This window comes from Syzygium oleosum, unplaced genomic scaffold, assembly GCF_021117445.2.
Source record: "Syzygium oleosum isolate NSW1041296 unplaced genomic scaffold, Sole_v2.1 Sole_v2.11, whole genome shotgun sequence".
Taxonomy (NCBI): Eukaryota; Viridiplantae; Streptophyta; class Magnoliopsida; order Myrtales; family Myrtaceae; genus Syzygium; species Syzygium oleosum.
Window position 1 is genome coordinate 9,366,521 of NW_026607495.1, and position 19,832 is coordinate 9,386,352.

A 19,832-nucleotide genomic window follows, 5' to 3' on the forward strand; every position below is an offset into this window, starting at 1 on the left:
ATTAGTCTCAAATAGGGGCCCGAAGTGCTCAATTCACCTCACGTAAGGGCCTGGGTTCGCCGGCCGGCGAGCACAGTTACTTTCCGGTAATCGGAACAGTAAATTTCGTCTCCGTTTTTTTTTTTTTCCTTTCTCTGTTTTTTTTTTCTTCTCTTCCCTCCGCCGGCCATAGCTGGGGCCGGTGGAGGCCGCCCTCGCCCGCCCAGTCGAGGACCGCCCACACCGGCGTCGGGCGGGCGAGGGCGACCCTCGCCGCCCGGCCCGGTCGAGGCGCCTCACCGGCTCGGCGTCGGGCAAGGGCGAGGGTTGCCCTCACCGGATTTGGCGAGGGTCGCCCTAGCCCGCCCGACGCCGGCGTGGGCATGGGCGGCCCTCGACTTGGAGGGCGAGGGCGGCCTCCGCCTGAGGCCAACGACCTCCGCCGGCCCCGGCTATGGCCGACGGAGGGAAGAGAAGAAAGAAGAAAAAAAAATAGAGAAAGGAAAAAAAAAAAATGAAGACGAAATTTACTGTTCCGATTGCCGGAACAGTAACTGTGCTCGTCGGCCGGCGAGATTTGACCAGCCGGCGAACCCAGGCCCTTACCTAAGACGAATTGAGCACTTCGGACCCCTATTTAAGACTAATTGGGCACTTCATGCGCTTATTTGACACCATGTTCACTTTGGATCCTCTTTTGAGAAAAGAACCCCACTTGGGGTCCTTAATTGAAATTTTCCCTTTATTCTTTTATATTGATATATCGAAATGGTTTTAAATATTCTAAATCGGATAAAATATAAATTATGCAACCCGTAAGATTTGAAATAAAAAAAACGGACCAGAAAAGTTTTATCAATAAAGAAAATATTTAGTGATTTGTTACCAATAAAATATTATCAATTGCATTGTCTCTACAACAATGCGACAAATGTAAAGTGAAGTAGGGGAGAGCGGATAGATTCCTTACAGGTTCCATCTTGAACTATTTTTAGTTAAACAAAATGAAAATGAACGCAACAATACTAAATAAGCTTGTCATTCATCAAAGAAAATACAAAAGACTAGTTTTCCTAGCATTACGGTTCAAATAAATATAATTAAAATGAGAAGTTATCGCATTCCGTAAATCAATACTAGGGGTGAGCGGTTCCATATTCCGTACAAGTTCCGTCTGGAACCTACCCATGATAGTAGGTTCTTCATTTTTTGGAACCTAAAACCTACCATATCATAAGTTCAAGGGTCGATTCCAAGATTCTACCTATATTATTAATTGAATAAATATAGTGAATTATCACATTTAATAACCACCACTTACTGCTCTGATTCACTGACCATAACGTATATTTAGACACACGAAAAATATGAAATATTAATAAGTCATAAAATGAAAGCTTTAACTAATTATTCCAGATTATGCACTTATCATCTAACGCCATGAAATACCGTAGAATCACGAAAAAATATAGACCAAGATAAAACACAAAAAACTTATTTAGGTTTCATGTTCCAAGTTCTGGGTTCCACCTACCTAGAACCTGAAACCTACCCATCGAAACAAATTCCCCAATTTTTGAAACCTGGAACCTACCTCGCACATCTTAAAACTTGGAACCTATAAGTTTCCGCCGATCAAGTTCTTAAGTTCCATGTTCTACCATAAACTATGCTCTCCCCTAAAGTGAAGTGAGTTTATACGTCTTCTACTAGATGAATTAACTCCATTATTCGGCCAAAAAAAGAGAATTTACTCCATCATATTGTCAGTTAAAAGTGAACTTAAGCACGTCTTACTTGCTTTGTTTGTAGGTGTAATAACATAAGTAGTCCATAAACTTTCACCCGATATGCAATGTAACTTTTAATATGTTTAATATGGCCCCTGAACTTTAACTCAATATGTAATGTGGTCCCTAAAATTTTAATTTCTTCAATATGACCCCTAAACTTTTGGTATATGTTCAATGTAGTCCCATAAGATTTGAAATAAAAAAACGGAAATTTCTCAAGTTTGCATCTATTGAAGGTACATATTTTATACTTTTAACCGAACGATTTGAAGGTAGATCATCACAAAAATCAGATTGTCTTTTTTAATACAAACAGTCTTATACATTCACAACAATATGTAATTGTGGATTTTTCAATAACAATCTCTTTCAACCTCTCCTAAATAATTTTGATCCATTACTTCTCTTGAGGTTATATATACAGATAGTATACATACTTTATGTAATGCCCTTTTTCTCATTTCGTCAATTTAATCCTGAAATAAAATATCCTTTTGCCTTCATATGATACTGATATTTATATATAAATGCCCTTTTTTTCTCGTTTCATCAATTTAAATCTCAAATGAAATATCTTTTTTGCCTTCATATGATACTGATACTTTTTTTTCTGGCTAATGTCTAGGACAATCCAATGAAACAAAAATCATATTCTAATTTTCAAAATTCTCTCAAGTGACCTTTTCAACTTAGTACTCGCACTCATTTTTCACTTTACTATGTACTTATGAATCATGTCAACTTAATGACATTATTTATTTCCAGCAATGCTAATTTTATTTAATTGTCAATCATTTTCAGACGTGGCACCACATGAATAGAAAAGTTAGGAAAAGAAAAACTAGTCACATGGACTTTTTGTCTATGGAAAACTAACGTGGTCGATGGAGAGCTGTGCATCGGATACAAGTTTTTAGGCTTGATGTAACAATACCATCTTTCGACACGTGTCATGCGGTATAGCTTCTCTCTCGAGTTTTATACTTGTTTTTTTTTTCAATGTTGATACCGTTAAAAATCTCAAAATAGTACCATGCGGCACGTTTACTCCTAATTAATTTTTGTCTCACAAAAAAATTTATATCAGTATCATGACACATTTACCCCAAATATATTTTAATCCTAAAAATAAAATAAAAAACGTAAATCGATACCTCTGTCCAAATTTTACCTTCCGTAACATTCCTTCCAACATCCTGCTAAAATGAATATGTGCTAACACACGCGGTAGGCAGCTGCAAGATGAATCTGACCTGGAAAATGACGAATGCAATGTGTACGGGACAGAGGTATATGTTTTGGATTTTGGAAGAAAAGTTCGGGGTAAATATTATGGGTACACATTTGAAATTTTTTACGAGATGAAAATTAATTTTGAATAAATATGTTTTGGGTATGGGTTTGAGATCTTAGAGTTAATACCATGAAAACCTCAAATCGGTATATTTATAACAAATTTATCCCAAACTAATTTTCTAGACTACTAAAAACCCCAATCTGATACATTATGATAAATTTACCCAAAAATAATATTTTAAAATTTCAAATTGGTATATTTGTGATAAATTTACCATTTGTTAGTCTCCGTTAAATTGGATTAATACAACAAAAAATTACAAATTGATATGCATGTGACAAACGGAGGGTAAAACATAAAACCGATATATTACAGTAAAATTTAACGAAAATAAATAGAAAAAAAATTGAGACTTTTAGTGATCAAAAAATTAATTTAAGATAAATTTATCATAAGTGTATCAATTTAAATTTTGCGAGGTCTTGACCCGAGATTTTATTACGCCATGTACGAAGTTGGTAGCGATGGTCAAGGCTCTGCTTCGTCTTCTGTGAGCTTTTCGGCTTTGATCTCTGCGGGGGTGGGAGAGAGAGAGAGAGAGAGAGAGAGCGAGAGAGAGCGTCTCTCGTTCTCTTCTCCGTCAGCTCCTCCATCCGACTACGAACAATGCGAACTCGAAAACGCCCTCGCAAACCTTCGGACGGCGACGTCGCGCGCCGCGACGGCACGACCCACCATGGGGAACCGCCTCAGGATGATCATGGTAACTTCCTCGGAGTCCTGTCGACCCGCAAACCCCGACAATAGGCGCCATTTCTTTCTCATGCAGTTGCTTCGTTTCGCCAGATTTTTTTGCTTTCATATTGATGGGGTTTGATGAATGTTTCCTTCTTTGTTTGTTTCTTTCCCCCCTCTGCTTTTCCTCGCGGTCTCTAGAATTTCATCGGAGCTCTTCGTCCCGTGACTTGGACAAGGACGGGTATGAGTATATTATCTGTCTCTCTTTTTTAGGCCTTGTCTGCATGTGTTGGTGAGCTTTGTGTGTTAACTTTGTTTGGTGTTGGGTTTGTCATAGGATCAGAATCTTTCGCTCAGGCTACGAAACTTGTGAATATCTCAGGCAAAACTCTTGATTCCGAGTTGAGTTGTTCAGACTACATTCATGGAACTAGGAACTCTGCATTGTAATGTCAGGTTTCTGAAATTTGTGTCCGTGTGTGCTTTGTGGTTTAGTTAGAACTGGATAAATTTGAGCATTTTATTTATATGTGCTAGAATGCGGGTTGGACTGCATAATTCCTGTTTACTCCACAGAAGTGACGGAATCACGTTGGAACTTCTGTTTGGTCAACGGGCCGCATCATTCACGATACATTCTGGAATGGTTGCTTAGCAATAGGCAGAGTCATTTTTAATAAGATGGATTTTCCATGAACCAGACTCTATGAATTGAGACAGCAACCCTTGATAGACGAGTAAAATTTTTTGCCTTCAATTATTTCCTATTACATCAGTTTGGAGGACAGGGATCTAAGCAGTGTTGAGCTGGTGGTTACACAATATGCTTTCCTTCATCATCTACAACTACCCATCTGTTTTGAACATCTGTTTGGATTATAACTCGAGTGTGTGAAACTGCTTCGTGGTTTTTTTTTTCCTTTCGGTACTGCTTCGTTATTTACTTTCCAATTAATCTCGTGTGCAATTTTGGCAATGCCAGTGATCCAAAATCTTTAGCTAGAAAGATCAAAACATTTAGGTCAGGTGCTGGATTTTGCGCCCCAGGTCATGTCATTTTGCGATGCAGGGATAATAAACGCAACATGGCTACATAAGCTTTCATCTACATTCCTTGCAAACATTTTTGTATCCCTAGCGTTACACAGTTTCTTGTAACTGTAGTGCAAGTGCTATTTGAAGCCAAAGCTAGGGGCTTAGTTTATATGTTACTTTTAATGTATACTTCCCAATCGTAATCTCGTTTGGTACAGCTTCCGCACAGCAATTACAACTGGGAAAAGCGGTGTTGTAGTTTCTGTAAGGTGCTTGGCAAAATCACTACAACTGCAGCACCCTCAAAGTGCAACGACTTGTAGCAGCTCTCAGGAAACTGCCTCACCTAGTTTTGAAGTGCTGCGACAATATATTGCCAAGCACACAAGTTACACCACTTCATAGCACAACCGTAACATTGCTACAACTATAACAACCAGACTCTAAATGGCATGATATTGTTCTGTTCAGATAATTGTAGGAGGAGCATCTCCCCCTCGACTAAGTATGTAATAGGAGCTGCAGCTGCAGCAATAATGACAACCACCGAGCCTTTTTCTTTATGTTGGGTCGGCCATTAGTTTGATTCCAGAAACAAAATTATGCAATAGCATCTTCAAAATATGGAAAAAAAAATTGCTGCATTTGAAAATATTTCTTAGAATAGAAAAACAGCCATTACTTTCTTTTAAGGCATCCTTTACCGGATCCATTCACCAAGAAAATTATTCTTTATGAGCATCTTGTATGGGGAAATCTGTTTGTTGATGATTTATTGGTACAATAGCCATGTTATATAATAGCACTGGGCAATATGGGTTTCGGAAACTCTTAACTTTCAACTAAATTATTGATGGCACACTGTGATTTCTGATAGCTGGTCATCTGACAATATGCTGACTGATTGAGTTCTCTTCAGTTATGTTCAGGTGGAATTGGCTGAAATAAGGGAAAAACTGCAATGCCCGATATGTCTAGGTGAGAATGTGGGGCATAAATGCATTAGATGCTTAAAATCCATTTTTTTGATCTAATTTGGCAATTCCATTTCAAATTGATGAATCTATTGAGTAGACAGTTGTGATTAGCCATCACAAACTGCCTGTCTACATGAATACGTTCAAGTCCCAAAATCTCTTCGAAGGTTCTATTGTCAAGTAGTTGGATATGACTGACAAAGAACTACCATTTCTGGCATGAATTATGTAAACACTTGCTTTATTCTCGAGAAACTCTGGTACTATAGATACTTGTGGCAAAAGTTAGAAACGAAAGAACTTTGATTAGATGATAAGGTCCTATTCAAATAGGCAGTAGGTTTAAATTTAGTTTTTACTTCATGTGCGACCTCTATGTAGGTTTATTATTCTTTAGAGGGACAAGTGCTTGGACATTTGGCTAGATGAACAGTCAAACATGGTATCATGGGAACTTTTATTTTCAAAATGGAAATCAATAAGTGATCAGATGGCCATACTTGTGAGTTCTAGATACTGCAGTGGCAGTCTCTTGTCTTCGTGAGTTTAACTGTGAATGAAGGATAAAAACTTATAAACCTTTTTTATACCACTTTTTTTGCTCATTAAGTTTATGCATGAGCCTCAATTTATAGGAGAATATCATGATTTCTTTTTCTGCTCTAGGAATCATACGGAATACAAGGGCAGTAAAGGAATGCTTGCACCGTTTCTGCCAAGAATGCATTGCCAAATATATGCTGCTGGGGTGTGCTGTACACAATCCGCTTACTTTCGACTCCTTATAAACATCATAATTTTCTCTTCAGTTGGAGATCATCGTGAACTCCTTGTTTGAACAATCTTTTAATTTATTCAAATTAATTAGTGACATTCCTCATTCAGGGGTAATGAATGCCCCGCTTGCCACGAGCATTGTGGCAGTGATGCTCTCCGTGCTGATCCAAGATATGATGCTCTGATAGAAGCATTTTATCCTGATGTTGTCAAGTCTAAGGTATATTTTGTTTAATATGTTGCACCAGTGCTGTGATATATTCGACAACTCCTACTGCTGGCGTTGACTGTTGAAGCTAATCATGAAACATCTTGTTCAGGAATTTGCTTTTCATGTTATTGTTGCTGAAGACTTGACTCGCAATTCTTCTGAGAAGGCTACCAACACTGATGCCGATCATGTTGCCTCGCTTCACAACACGTTTGTTCCTGCCCCAATTCCTTTGGCAGAGCATAGTAATAATTCATCGATACTGACTTGTATTTGTGCACTTCGTCATTGTACTTACTGATATTTCTTTCGTTTTGACGGATCTAAATGTCAGTCTTCCATCAATTGGAGTCAATGTCAGCATGTCTGAACTCAGGCTTGAAGATGAAGCTATGGTTATCAGTACAACCATTGAACGTGCAATTGTTGCTGAACAGAATCAATCTGAAGAAGCTGTCGACATGGCTACTGGAGGTTTACCATCCCAGCACTCACTTGTTCTTTCATTACCCATAGTGCCAGAACAAGGTATTAAACCTGTCCTTTAATAACTTGTGACTTCCATGTTACTTACCAGCGTTCTTATCGGCATATGCTACGTCTTTTCCTTATTAGACTTGAGAGTTTCCCTCTCTGCTTCACCTTCTCCGCCGACTCAAGTGACTGGTCCAGTGTTAACTCCAGAAGGTGGGAACAGAGTAATGAATGAAGATGATCCTGCAACTATCGGTATTCAAAAATCTACTCCTGTCGATGAATCTGAAACTGTTGATGCTTCTACTCTTGGATCTAATCCTGTTGAGATGATTGATCCTGCCCCTAATCCTCTAGTTGATCTGATACCGACATTGCCTCTTGATCAACCACCAGCAACCTTCTGGATGCCACAATCAACACATCAGATCGATGTTGAAGCTGTGTTAGATCCGCCAATGATCCACACAGAGGATATCAGCATCTTCAGGACTAAGCTTGAGAGGGTTAAAACAATTTTACACTCCGAAGATGCAAGCTCTGTTAGTACTTCATCGGAGTCTGGATCGACGTCTATTATCACTGACGAGATAGTAAAGGCCAAGTGGTACGAATTTCTCGAACTCTCGAGGGGTGGCCATCTATCAATTGTCACTGACCCGTCAGTTGATGAGAAGGTTAAAACTCTGTTGAGCGAGCTGTGTGGCAGTAATATTTGCTTCACTGGGTCTCCTAGGTTTAGAAAACGCTGTGAAGAATTCTTGGCTCAATTTCTCAGTGGGGTTGATACTTATAAGCAGAATTGCGAGAAAATAGCCACATTGGCATTATGGGAGAAGAGACGTAGGCTTTCGCATGAGTCTGTTGAGAGTGTTGAGAAAACAGTAGAAAACCAAACTGCACAAGAATCTGTTAAAGCTGCTGAATCACTGGTAAAGGAAACAGATGATAGTAATGCTCCTGCTCAGACACAGGAAAGCAGATCTCCACCAGCAGCAAATACGGTTGATGACAGAGAGGAATTTGAGGAAATTCCAGAAACAGCTACTATGGATGCTGATATTCAGGGGGAGCTTCAGAAAGATAAAGGAGTCCAAATTGAACGGCCAAACTTTGAACAATTCCAAGGTCAGACCTCCCATGACGAAACCATTCTTTCTGTGTTGCTTGAAATTAAAGAACAACAATCTGCATTGAGAGAAGACATGCAGAACTCGAAGACAATTGTTGAAGAAATGATTCAGAATGTCAAGCTTCAAGTAGAACAGAATATGGCAACAATTGAGAAAGCAATTGGTCAATGCATGTCTAAGTTTGAGGATGCTGTTCAGAATTTGGAGTACTTTCAACTTGTTCGGGTCCCTTTTAAGCCATAGTTTTTCAGAATCTTTTTCTTGTTTTGTGTGTTAATTTTTTGAACTAAATGTTTATTTTGAACTTTTAGTTTGACTTGACTTGTTATGGCTGACTTTTTGGATATTATAATATTATGATAAAAATTTATTTGTGCTGTTGACAAAAAGGGAGAGAAAGTATGCGGATTTGTGATGCAGATTACTATGATCAGTTTCGAAATGCAGGTTAATGGAGCAAAGAAAGGTCACCGATTATATTATATGCTTAAAATATTTGACAAAATCTTTTTATTTGCGTGGAAAGTTTTGTCACCATAAAAAATGAAGAGATTGTTAAGAAAACTTCCTAATAGATTTTGATGTCGACAAAATTATCCATGAGTAAGTCTGACATATGTTTTTGAAGTATTCTAAGTCCAGGAAGTTTTATTCTGGAAGATCATGTTGAGGAAAACTCCTAATGAATTTTGAAGTTGACAAAACTTTCTATGATAATCTTGTGATTTTGACATGCATTCCATTCCAGGTGAATATATTCTGGAAGTTCAAAATAAAATATCAGACATTACAAGTACTCAGAACGAGAAGTTCAGACTCAGAAGTAGAAGTTCAGACTCTAAATGAAAAGTCAAATTTAGAATGAGAACTTCAGACCCTATGAGAAATAGGTTTATATCTTATTAAAAGAACCCCACTAATCTAAGTTCTGAAACAGACGCAGACACAGAAGTCTTTCAGACGCAGAAGCAAAACTCATTTAGAACGAAACATAAGAGCTAGTGATCAGGCATGGATTTCACAAAAGGAAAATTTTGATTTTTTCAATCTAAGGCTAAAATTGATTGACAATCAAATACTATGACAAGTATGCATTATAACGGATAAAGCTCTACTTATGGAAATCAAGATTCTAATTATATGGGCGACCAGAATCAACAGGATTCAGATTTCATCAACCAACGGCTACTCAATTCATTTTATACAAATCTGTCCAAGATGAATATTGGAAGATGATCCTCTGAATACTGTCCAACGGCTAGTTTGGAAGTGGAGGAGTATAAAAGGAGATCAACAGGGAGCAGAAGGTAGAGAACGAAATCAAGAATCAACAAGTCCAAAGTCTGAGTCTACTCCGATCCTTTCTTTTGTCTTTCTTTGAGCTAAACACTAAGATCTTGAGGGATACTTTATAATAGTGAGTGTGTTAGATAGAGAGTCATATCATACACAAGAGTACTGTCACTCAGAATTTGTAATTTCTCTTGATTACATAGTGAAATCCAGCTGGTAGGCTGTCAGCGTGGGAGAGTGGACGTAGGCTTGATCTAAGCCGAACCACTATAATCGTTTGTGTGCAGTTTTTCTTTCCCTAATCTCCTACTTTACATACTGCATACCAAGAGCACTGTCTGTATAAACTGTTTTTAATCTGAATTTTATTCAAACTCTACTGTGATTAATCATTTCCGCTATAAATTGATCAAAATTATTTAGATCACTTATTCATCCCCTCCTCTAGGACCAGACTTTACATGTATCAGAAGGAGAAGTTCAGGTTCTACACCGCAAAAGACAAAGATGAGATTTTGTACGTGGCAGTTGAAGAACTTCAGTTTATATACTAGAATCAAAAGATTCAAGATTTTTCAGAACAAATCATTCTGACTCAAGTTCTGAGCGCAAGGACTTTATCCAGACATTATCGCAAACTCAAAATAACGGCTAGTAATCTGGCTTGAATTTCACAAATGGAAAGTATTGATTGATTCGATCTTAAAAGATTATTTTGCAAGGAATATTTATGTCGTGAAATATCCTTGATTGATTGACAATCAACCCCATGACAAGTTTATTTCTAAATGGAGAAGCTCTATTTATGAAAACCAAAGTTCTAGTTGTATGGGCGACCAGATTCAGGGGGATTTTGACTTTGTCACTCAACGGCTACTCAATAATTTTTATACTGTCCAAAGTGAAAATTGGAAGATGATCCTCCAAAGACTGTCCAACGGCTAGTTTGGAAGTAAAGGAATATAAAAGGAGACAAATTGTCAGGGAGCAAAAGTAGAGAGATGATATCAAGAATCATCTATTCCAAAGTCAGAGCAAATTCCGACCAATGTAACTTGTCCTTCTTGAGCAAAACACTATAATATTGAGAGATCTATCGTAAGAGTGATTGAGTGAAATAGAGTGACCTATCTTTCACAAGAAAGTTATCACTCAGAATTTGTAATCTCTTGATTGATCATCTAGTGGAATTCAGTTAGTAGGCTGTCAGCGTGGGAGAGTGGACGTAGGCTTGATCTAAGTCGAACCACTATACGTCTTGTGTGCAGATTTTCTCATCCTTTAAAACTCTTTCTACTTATCACATTACATTGCACACTTGCTTTTAAAGTTTGTTTAAAATCTGAACGTTATTCAGACTTTGTTCTTGATTAATTATTTCCGTTTTAAATTGATCAAAAAGTACTCAAATCACCTATTTATCCCACTCCAGGTGATCCATGCTAGCCACCTCAGAGAGGTAAAAAGATAGAGTGAAGACCGCAAATGATAGTTTGCGAACTTTGTTTGACGAAGAAGCCAACCTCACTGCCCAAGAAAGGGATCTTGAGAAGCAACTCGCTGAAATCCAACATCGGAAGAAACTCGACGGGATGGACATAGCTCAATTGAATGAGCTTCTGAAGAAAGATCTTAATGATTATGAAGTATCGGTAAAGGAACAGGATCAATATAACAAAGAGGCAGTTAGGCAAATACATACCATGGGCCACCTGGTGCGCCAAAGTAGCTATCTGGAGCGTGATTTGTCTATTTTTGAGAGGGATGTGAAAAATTTGTTGAATGGTCTGTAACATACGGCACTTCTTACTGATGAAGTATTCTCTCTATCCCCACCTACCTTTTTTGCTCCTTCTATCTGACAGGCGATTTCTGAACACGTAGCCAATCGTGTCCTGTCACGAAATATCAAGTTGGTCTCTCGAGGGCAATCTCTATTTAAACCGTTTCTCCTTTTTGAAACACTTCACATTTCCATCTTCCCGCCTCCTAAGATTATCTCTTTAACCCGCTTCTTGAGCCATCTCCTTTGCTTTTAGCCTTTTCTCCTTCAGATTCCACATATGGCGGGAAGAACTCGATCTTCCATGAACTCCGTCACTTGTCCAAGCGTGTATTTCAGAATTATGAACATTACGGCCATCGTTGACTTTCATGAATGATGTCTTTAAAGGTGGTCAGTTGATTTTCGGTCCATGTCTCAAGTCAGTTGCTCCTCCGTTCGAGTTTGTCGAATGTTTCCCTCAACACGATGCCGAAGTTTCTCCCATCAATCGCAGCTTTATTTGTGACCATGTTTGGTCTAACCCAAGCTATCGATTCGGCTCCTTTTCAACCTTCTACGAATGATTCTTTCAACGGTATCTAAGGTTGAAATCTCAAATGTGGCCTAAATGGCAGCAAGCTAGAATTGACTCGGCTTTGGAATTTTGTTGCTTGCCTCTCAACTCTTTTGAGTTCAACCTTATCGATACTCTGCTATTTTCGGTCCCCCTTCAGCACATTGCTTCTTTCTTGTGCCGGAGCCAGTACCTATCACTCTGTTGGACGTGTGGACTCTCGCCGGACTGTGTCCTTTTGGTGAGCATTCTGAGACTAATGTTGTGAGATCCGGAATTATCGTAATTATATTTGTATGACATTCGGAAATTTCCATAACCGATAATAATACTTAGATTATGAAGCTCAGTATTAATTAGTTTAGAAATAGGGTGGACACGTAGAAATCTTAGTTAAATCGTAAATTTTGTGAGTTATGGGGAACGCCGAGGATGACTATCGCAAATGTAATCGTTCCGAGTTGGACGTGTTGAAAATACATAATCCTTTTGTCAAGAAGAAAATCACTAGTCAAACAATCAAGAGGGAATCCCCTCGGCTGTCATGAATATGTCACGGCCCTGAGAAATGGATCGTTCTCGAGGTTTTATGAATGAAGGACCATGACCAATCCATGACTGAGCGGGCGGACCTCGAGAATACTAAGTCCTAGGCTGCGTTTGGTCGTCTGGATTTTTACTAAGGATAGGATATGAAATCTAAGAGATTTGTTATATCCTATCTATTGGGGGTAAGTACAGCGCAAGTGCCATAACTTTTGTACGGAGGACACTTAAGTGGCATAACTTTTTTTTAGCTCACTTGAGTGCCATAACTTCCAAAAAAAAGATCACTTAAGTGCCACTTACGAGCTGGTCGTGAGGGCCCAAAACTGCGGCTTTTCTGGCCGAACAGTGACCTTCCCGACGAGACGAGCACCACCAGCTTGAAGAGAGGGTGTCGGTGAATCATTCCGTGGCCTCCGTTCGTCTCGAAATTTCCGTTTTAGCCTCCGTTGACGAAAGTAAAAATGCTTCGTAGTCGCACGATTTATCGAGCCGATTTGTGTGACTACGAAGCATTTTTTACCTTCGTTAACAGAGGCTAAAACGGAAATTTCGAGACGAACGGAGGCCATGGAATGATTCACCGACACCCCCTCTTCAAGCTGGTGGTGCTCGCCTCGCCGGGAAGGTCACCGTTCGATCGGAAAAGCCGCGGTTTCAGGCCCTCACGACTAGCTTGTCAGAGGGGTTGGTCGTGAGGGCCCGAAACCGCGGCTTTTCCAGCCAAACGGTGACCTTCCCGGCGAGGCGAGCACCACCAGCTTGAAGAGGGGGTGTCGGTGAATCATTCCATGGCCTCCGTTCATCTCAAAATTTCCGTTTTAGCCTCCGTTGACGAAGGTAAAAATGCTTTATAGTCACACAATTTATCGAACCGATTTGTGTGATTACGAAATATTTTTACCTTCGTAAACGGAGGCTAAAACGGAAATTTCGAGACGAACGGAGGCCATGGAATGATTCACCGACACCCCCTCTTCAAGCTGGTGGTACTCGCCTCGCCGGGAAGGTCACCGTTCGATTGGAAAAGCCGCGGTTTCACGACTAGCTTGTCAGAGGGGTTGGTCGTGAGGGCCCGAAACCGCGGCTTTTCCATCCAAACGGTGACCTTCCCGGTGAGGCGAGCACCACCAGCTTGAAGAGGGGGTGTCGGTGAATCATTCCATGGCCTCCGTTCGTCTCGAAATTTCCGTTTTAGCCTCCGTTGACGAAGGTAAAAATGCTTCGTAGTCACACAAATCGGCTCGATAAATGTGTGACTACGAAGCATTTTTACCTTCGTCAACGGAGGCTAAAACGGAAATTTCGAGACGAACGAAGGCCATGGAATGATTCACCGACACCCCCTCTTCAAGCTGGTGGTGCTCGCCTCACCGGGAAGGTCATGGTTCAACCGGAAAAGCCGCGGTTTCGGGCCCTCACGACCAGCTCGTAAGTGGCACTTAAGTGATCTTTTTTTTTAAGTTATGACACTCAAGTGAGCCAAAAAAAAGTTACGGCACTTAAGTGTCCTCCGTATAAAAGTTATGGTACTTGCACTGTACTTACCCCCTATCTATTGTTTGGTGAATCGTAGTAATAAAATCGGAGATTTTTACATTTTACCATGTCTATTATTTGCTATGAATATTATATTAATGTAAATGAACCTAAAAATTGCACAAACGGATATGATAAAAATCTCTCACGACACTTTTACCTACTTCATTTTTATTTGCTTATTTTTTTATTATATTTCCCTCTCTTTTTTAATTAATTCATTTTTTATTTCTTTTTCCCCTTCCATCATTCTCTAATAAAAATTTATTAAATAGTAAACTATACTAATATAGCTAAAATATTTAATTAATATAAATAATAAATGTATTTATTTATATATATGAAATTTATATCATAAGATAGGAAGTAATTTGAATATATAAATAAAAATAAGAATAAATAAAAACGAAATAATTCTTATGTTTTTTTTTATTTTGAATTTTTTATTAAAATTCAAATATTATTTATATTCATATTTTAGTTTAATTTTATTAATTTAACAAGTTTGTTATTCGAGAAAAATAACTTTTATATTATGGACATTAAAAATCATATCCACCCTTATCCCACCTCCTTCATAGGACAATTTTATCCGAGCTATATCCCTCATATATCCAACTTTATTCTATTTTGGGCAGGCACCAAACACGGGATAGGATAAAATATATCATATCCTGAATTTTATCCCGACTACCAAACGTAGCCCTAGAGTTTTCTTGATGTGTTCTAGAATATTCCTGGGGGCGGGCGATATTGTAATTGTATAACCCTGTAATAAATACTGCCAGTTGGTAGATAGAGAGATGCAATCTCCACCATTAGATTGATGAGGGATCTACGGATATGGTCGAGCCTATACTTGTATATAAAGGGGTCTTCTCCCCTCATTTGTACAACTCATTCTCAAGTAAAATACAATGCAAAGTTTGTCTCTCTAAGATTCTTGTATGTGAGTGAGGGTGGGAAAGCTGACTTGGGAAGAAATAACCTGTTTACCTTCCATACATCTTATACCATCTTTTGCAATGACTTCAGAATCAACCAAAGTCACTCCTCCAAGGATTAGGAAGAAGGGATCTGCATATCTTCATATTTCTAAGGAAGAAGAAATAGATGAAAACCTTGCCCCAATAATCAGGAAGAAAAGAAAAGTATTACATGTTTTGCCAAACGTTGATTGGGGTGTAAATATCGATGCCAAAGTCAACATCGTTAGTGAAGATTCAACTCAGGTCACTCCTGAGGAGATTGTCAAAGCCGATGACTTTGTCAATTCTACATATCCTGAAGTCATCGGAGACCTTGCTGATATTAATTATGCTCATCCTGTTATTGTTGCTGAAGACTTGACTCGTGATTCTTCTAAGAAGGCCACCAACCCTGCTTCGCATCACATGTTTGTTCCTGCCCCGATTCCTTTGGCAAAGCATGGTAATGATTCATCGATACTAACTTGTATCTTTGAACTTCGTCATTATACTGACCGATATTACTTCCGTGTTGACAGATCTAAATGCCAGTCTTACATCAATTGGAGTCAATGTCAGCATGTCAAAACTCAAACTTGAAGAGAAAGCTGTGGTTATCAATACAACCAATGAACATGCAGTTATTGAGACTCAAGAAGAGTCTGAAATGGTGAAGTTGATGAAGGAAGTCGAGGCAAAACTGGAAGAATTGAAGGGGAAGGTTAAAGCTGTAAATGAAGATTTGAAGGAGGAGGTTAAAGCTCTAGAAGAAGGATTGAATGAGGAAGTTAAAGCTCTAAAGGATGGCATGGCAACCCTCAAGAAAGGTTTTGAGAACTATCTGATAAGACTTAAAGCCAACCTGAATCCATCATTTTTTACCAACACACCTTCCTCATCAAAGTGAAGCTGAATTCTACTTTTGTATGTTTGCAGTTTGTTGTATTGGAACGTGTTTGGAGTCTGTTTGGACTTGAATGTTTTGGGTTGAAATACTATGTGTTGCTGTTTTCATGGCTCAAATCGAAAACTAACATAAGGTTCCGTAAATACTACAATAATGAATGCTTCGAAATGCAGACCATTTCATTCTTGAATATTTATTCAAAGCATGTTCGGTAATAATGATGACTAATAATGAATTGCGTATTTCCAATGCAACAACGAATTTAAGAGATGTCTTTCACATTAAGAAATGATTAAGTGGCAATCCCTAATCTATTGTGAAATTAACAGAATGTTCTGGACCACAAAAAAATAAATGATAAATAATTATAAATTGTTGCGGGGTCCACTCCTTTAAGAATGTGTGGCTCGCAACATGTTACTATTACAGTGACCCAAAAACTATTATGCTAGTGTCACGGACCGTGATTCTCTCATACCGCGTACCCTTGTGAGTGGAGCTTGAGATTATTGGATGAAGAGTGAGTGATGCAGAAGGAATAAATACAATTAGTTCGTGGGAGTAGCATCAGGACGATTGGTGCTAAGAATTCTAGGATTGAATAAATAAACCCTTAGAAGCTCTGAAGGTGGGATTGGTCCCCCATGCACAAACTGATTGGAAGTTGATGCCGCTATCCTTATGAGGCCATAGCAAGTTAAAACCAATTGTTATGCTTAAAGTATTCTGCGTGTATTACTTGATAGACTAGATGCCTAAGCTATATTGTGTGTGATACGATCCGATGTGGATAAGCTATTCGCCATACAGTTCTTTGAAACAACTATAAAACGAAAGCTAGCCTGGTGTGAACGACCCACCAAGCGCCAAACGGGCTATTCCCCGACCAAGAAACTGCCTGCCCATAACACTAGCAAAGCCCTTTCACATTCAATAACTGATGTTCTACCAAGCGTAGCATTTTATACAGACTCCTTCATGGGTCACATTATAAAAGCCCTAGAGTACAGACTCGAGAATTCATCCTTGACACACTTTGACGTCTAAGCTGTTATCATTTTTGTTTTCTTTTACTCTCCACGAGTATCACCAAGCCTTCTTGCTTTCTAGTCCATTCACTTCCCCTTCGTTGCAATAACCCCGTGACTACTTTTCTTATGAGTCATTGGCTGAGTGGAAAAAGAGTTTATCATCTCCTTTCCTTGGGTTATCGCTTCATTGCAACTAACCCGATGTTGAAGTGGAACTTAGGATCCTACTCCCTGACCTAGATACGGCCCATATTGATGGTTCTAACTTTCATCGGATGTAGGAAGAATTATCCACTCTCTTTGCTCCTAGCTTGGAGGCTTTCAAGTCGAACGTTCATAGGATCGACAAAGCCAGGTCTATCGAGGATAACTGCATCGACAAAAGAGACCGGGCTAATCGTGCGGCCAAAGTTTGGATCAGCCAACAAAAAATCCTTGCTGTGGTGGCAAAGCAAAACTCCAAGTTGCTGAAAGATGGGGCAAGGTTGAATAACAAGGTTGCTCAAATTACTGAGCAAAACAATATGAAGGATCTCTTGGAGCAGCAAGAATCGAAGATGAATGATCTAGAAGATGACCACAACCGTCTTTTTTCTTGGTCCCAGAGACACAACTTACTCAGCTCTCACTGCAAGCAAGAGAATTCGCTTCGGAGATTCGCTTCGGAGATTGATTTAGGGCAATCAAGGGACAATTTAACTTTCCAAATGTACTCATTGATATATATATATATATATATATATATATATATATATATATATATATATGAGAAGTACTTTCAATGGCAAGTTGGGTTTCTTTGATTCTTGTTCTTGCTCATCTTGCGATTCTTGTTCTTGCTCATCTTGCAATTCTCTCATTTCCCACATAGTTGGGTAAAAAGTCTTTTTAAGTATTTCCTATTAATCGACCAAGGCAACTCTTCCCCATCGATACTCATCAATCGATAGGCATTGCCATTCGGGACATCAGTCACTCGATACGGACCTTCCTACGTTGGCGACCATTTACTGAATCTTTCATTTTTTGTATGAATCGGTAAAATAGTCTTCCAAACTAAATCGCCAATGACAAACTACTTTGTCTTCACATGTTTGTTACATACCTTAGCCACTCGTCTCTATTGAGCAATGACATGATCCAACGCCGATGATTTTAATTCATCAAGCTCATCTATATTTATGTACATTGACTCTTGATATTCCTCTGGTAGAATGTCACTCTAAAAGCATACCCTTAGAGATTGAACAGTCATCTTTAAAGGAATGACAATCTCTTGGTCGTATGTCAACATGCGAGGGCTTACATTTGTCCTTGACCTTTTTTAAGTCCTATAAGCCCACAATACCATCGACAATGTCGAATCTCATTTTCTATGATTCTCCTGAAAATGCTTTTTATTAAGATTTTCTATAATCTTATTCGAGGCTTCAACCTCACTAAGATTCTCCTCACTATTGGCTTGTGCATAACAAGGCCTTGAGTTCATCTTGATTCCTCTAGACCTCACAAAGTCCAACACTTCCTTACCAGTAAAGACAGTCTCTTGGTCAGCTATTATAGTTTCCAGTATATACCAAATCGGTGAATAATATGTTCTTCTACGAACTACTTCACTGTTTTTCAAGTTATATTCTTGCCACTTTGTAAAATAATCGATGGCAACTAAAATGAAGCTATGCTTCTTGGTAAAATAATTGTTACCGATGATATCCATCGTCCAACCTCTAACTGGCCACGGCTTGACGATGGGCTTTAACATGGAAGTTGGAACATGTTGAATCGACGCATGTATCTAGCACGACTTACGCCCTATGGCATAATTGATGCAATCTTGAGTTATCGTTGGTCAGAAGTAACCATGACGGCGCAACAACCACTTCATCTTTATTCCTACTTGATGCGTGCCGCAAGTGCCTTCATGGACTTCAACCATGGCTAACATTGATTCTTCTTTACTTGGGCATTCTTCAACTATTTGTCTATATAGCTCATCTCCTAACATGATATATTTGAATGCTTGTCTTTTGAATTTCTTATCTTGAGAACTAGGATTCCTTAGATAATTGACAAAAGGTTTTCTCCGGTCTTTCTCACCATCGACCACACTAATGTCAACCATCATAATTCGTTTTTCAATCGATTGCAACATCTTGTCTCGATAACTATAACTTGAGCCAATTCCCTTGTTATTCTATATCTGGATGCCATCCGTGTTGACTCATTGGTCTATGTATTTTAATATCTTTACTAATTCTTTTGCCAAACATAGTATCCAATAATATTTTCATTCAAACATTGGTGGGGAAAATTATCCAAAAAGTCATAAACCTATTGCACTTTTGCCTATTCAGTCCTAAACATTTTAAGTTTGCCAATTCAGTCCTAAACCTTTTCACTCATTGCTAATTAAGTCCATCCGGCCAATTTTGGCCGGCCAACACTGACGTGGTCACCGGTCGTCCGGCCAACGCGGACGTGGCAATTTATTAAATATTTTTTCGAAATTATTTTTTTTCTGCCTTCTTCTCTCAGGCCGGTCCGGCGATCGGCCAGAGGCACGGGCCGGCGAGGTCGACCTCGCCGGCCTCTGGCGAAGCTCGCCCCCGCTGGCCCTTGCCACCTCGCCAGCCTCTGGCAAAGCTCGCCCCCGCCGGCCACTGGCAAAGGCGAGCCTCGCCCTTCGCCGCCAAGCCGACCTCACCCAGATCTGGCGAGGTCAAGCCTCGCCAGGCCACGGCGAGGCCGGCCAGCACCGTCACAGGTCGACCTCGCCGACCCGCGCCTCTGGCTAG

The 19,832-nt window shown here is 39.3% G+C and overlaps 2 protein-coding genes across 2 annotated transcripts; both read left to right on the forward strand.

Moving 5' to 3' along the window:
• Positions 1 to 3,615: 3,615 nt before the first annotated feature.
• Positions 3,616 to 7,176, forward strand: LOC115680511 (putative E3 ubiquitin-protein ligase RING1a). The gene is made up of 6 exons (XM_056315815.1): positions 3,616 to 3,832; positions 4,006 to 4,048; positions 5,762 to 5,820; positions 6,486 to 6,567; positions 6,705 to 6,816; positions 6,917 to 7,176. Exons 1-6 carry the CDS (start codon positions 3,736 to 3,738, stop codon positions 7,106 to 7,108), a joined length of 585 nt encoding a protein of 194 aa, XP_056171790.1. The 5' UTR covers positions 3,616 to 3,735; the 3' UTR covers positions 7,109 to 7,176.
• On the forward strand, positions 7,042 to 8,657 carry LOC115680512 (uncharacterized). Its single transcript, XM_056315769.1, has 2 exons — positions 7,042 to 7,335; positions 7,423 to 8,657. The coding sequence occupies exons 1-2, from the start codon at positions 7,170 to 7,172 to the stop codon at positions 8,655 to 8,657; spliced, it is 1,401 nt and encodes a 466-aa protein (XP_056171744.1). The 5' UTR covers positions 7,042 to 7,169.
• The last annotated feature ends 11,175 nt before the right edge of the window (positions 8,658 to 19,832 follow it).

What these genes read in the sequence shown, in the direction of transcription:
- LOC115680512 (XM_056315769.1), top strand. Translation starts at nt 7,170, where the DNA reads ATGTCTGAACTCAGGCTTGAAGATGAAGCTATGGTTATCAGTACAACC. An exon ending in ACCCATAGTGCCAGAACAAG is followed by an intron (nt 7,336 to 7,422) that starts GTATTAAACCTG and finishes TTTCCTTATTAG; the next exon opens with ACTTGAGAGTTTCCCTCTCT.
- LOC115680511 (XM_056315815.1), top strand. Translation starts at nt 3,736, where the DNA reads ATGCGAACTCGAAAACGCCCTCGCAAACCTTCGGACGGCGACGTCGCG. An exon ending in GCAATGCCCGATATGTCTAG is followed by an intron (nt 5,821 to 6,485) that starts GTGAGAATGTGG and finishes TTTCTGCTCTAG; the next exon opens with GAATCATACGGAATACAAGG. An exon ending in CTGATGTTGTCAAGTCTAAG is followed by an intron (nt 6,817 to 6,916) that starts GTATATTTTGTT and finishes CATCTTGTTCAG; the next exon opens with GAATTTGCTTTTCATGTTAT.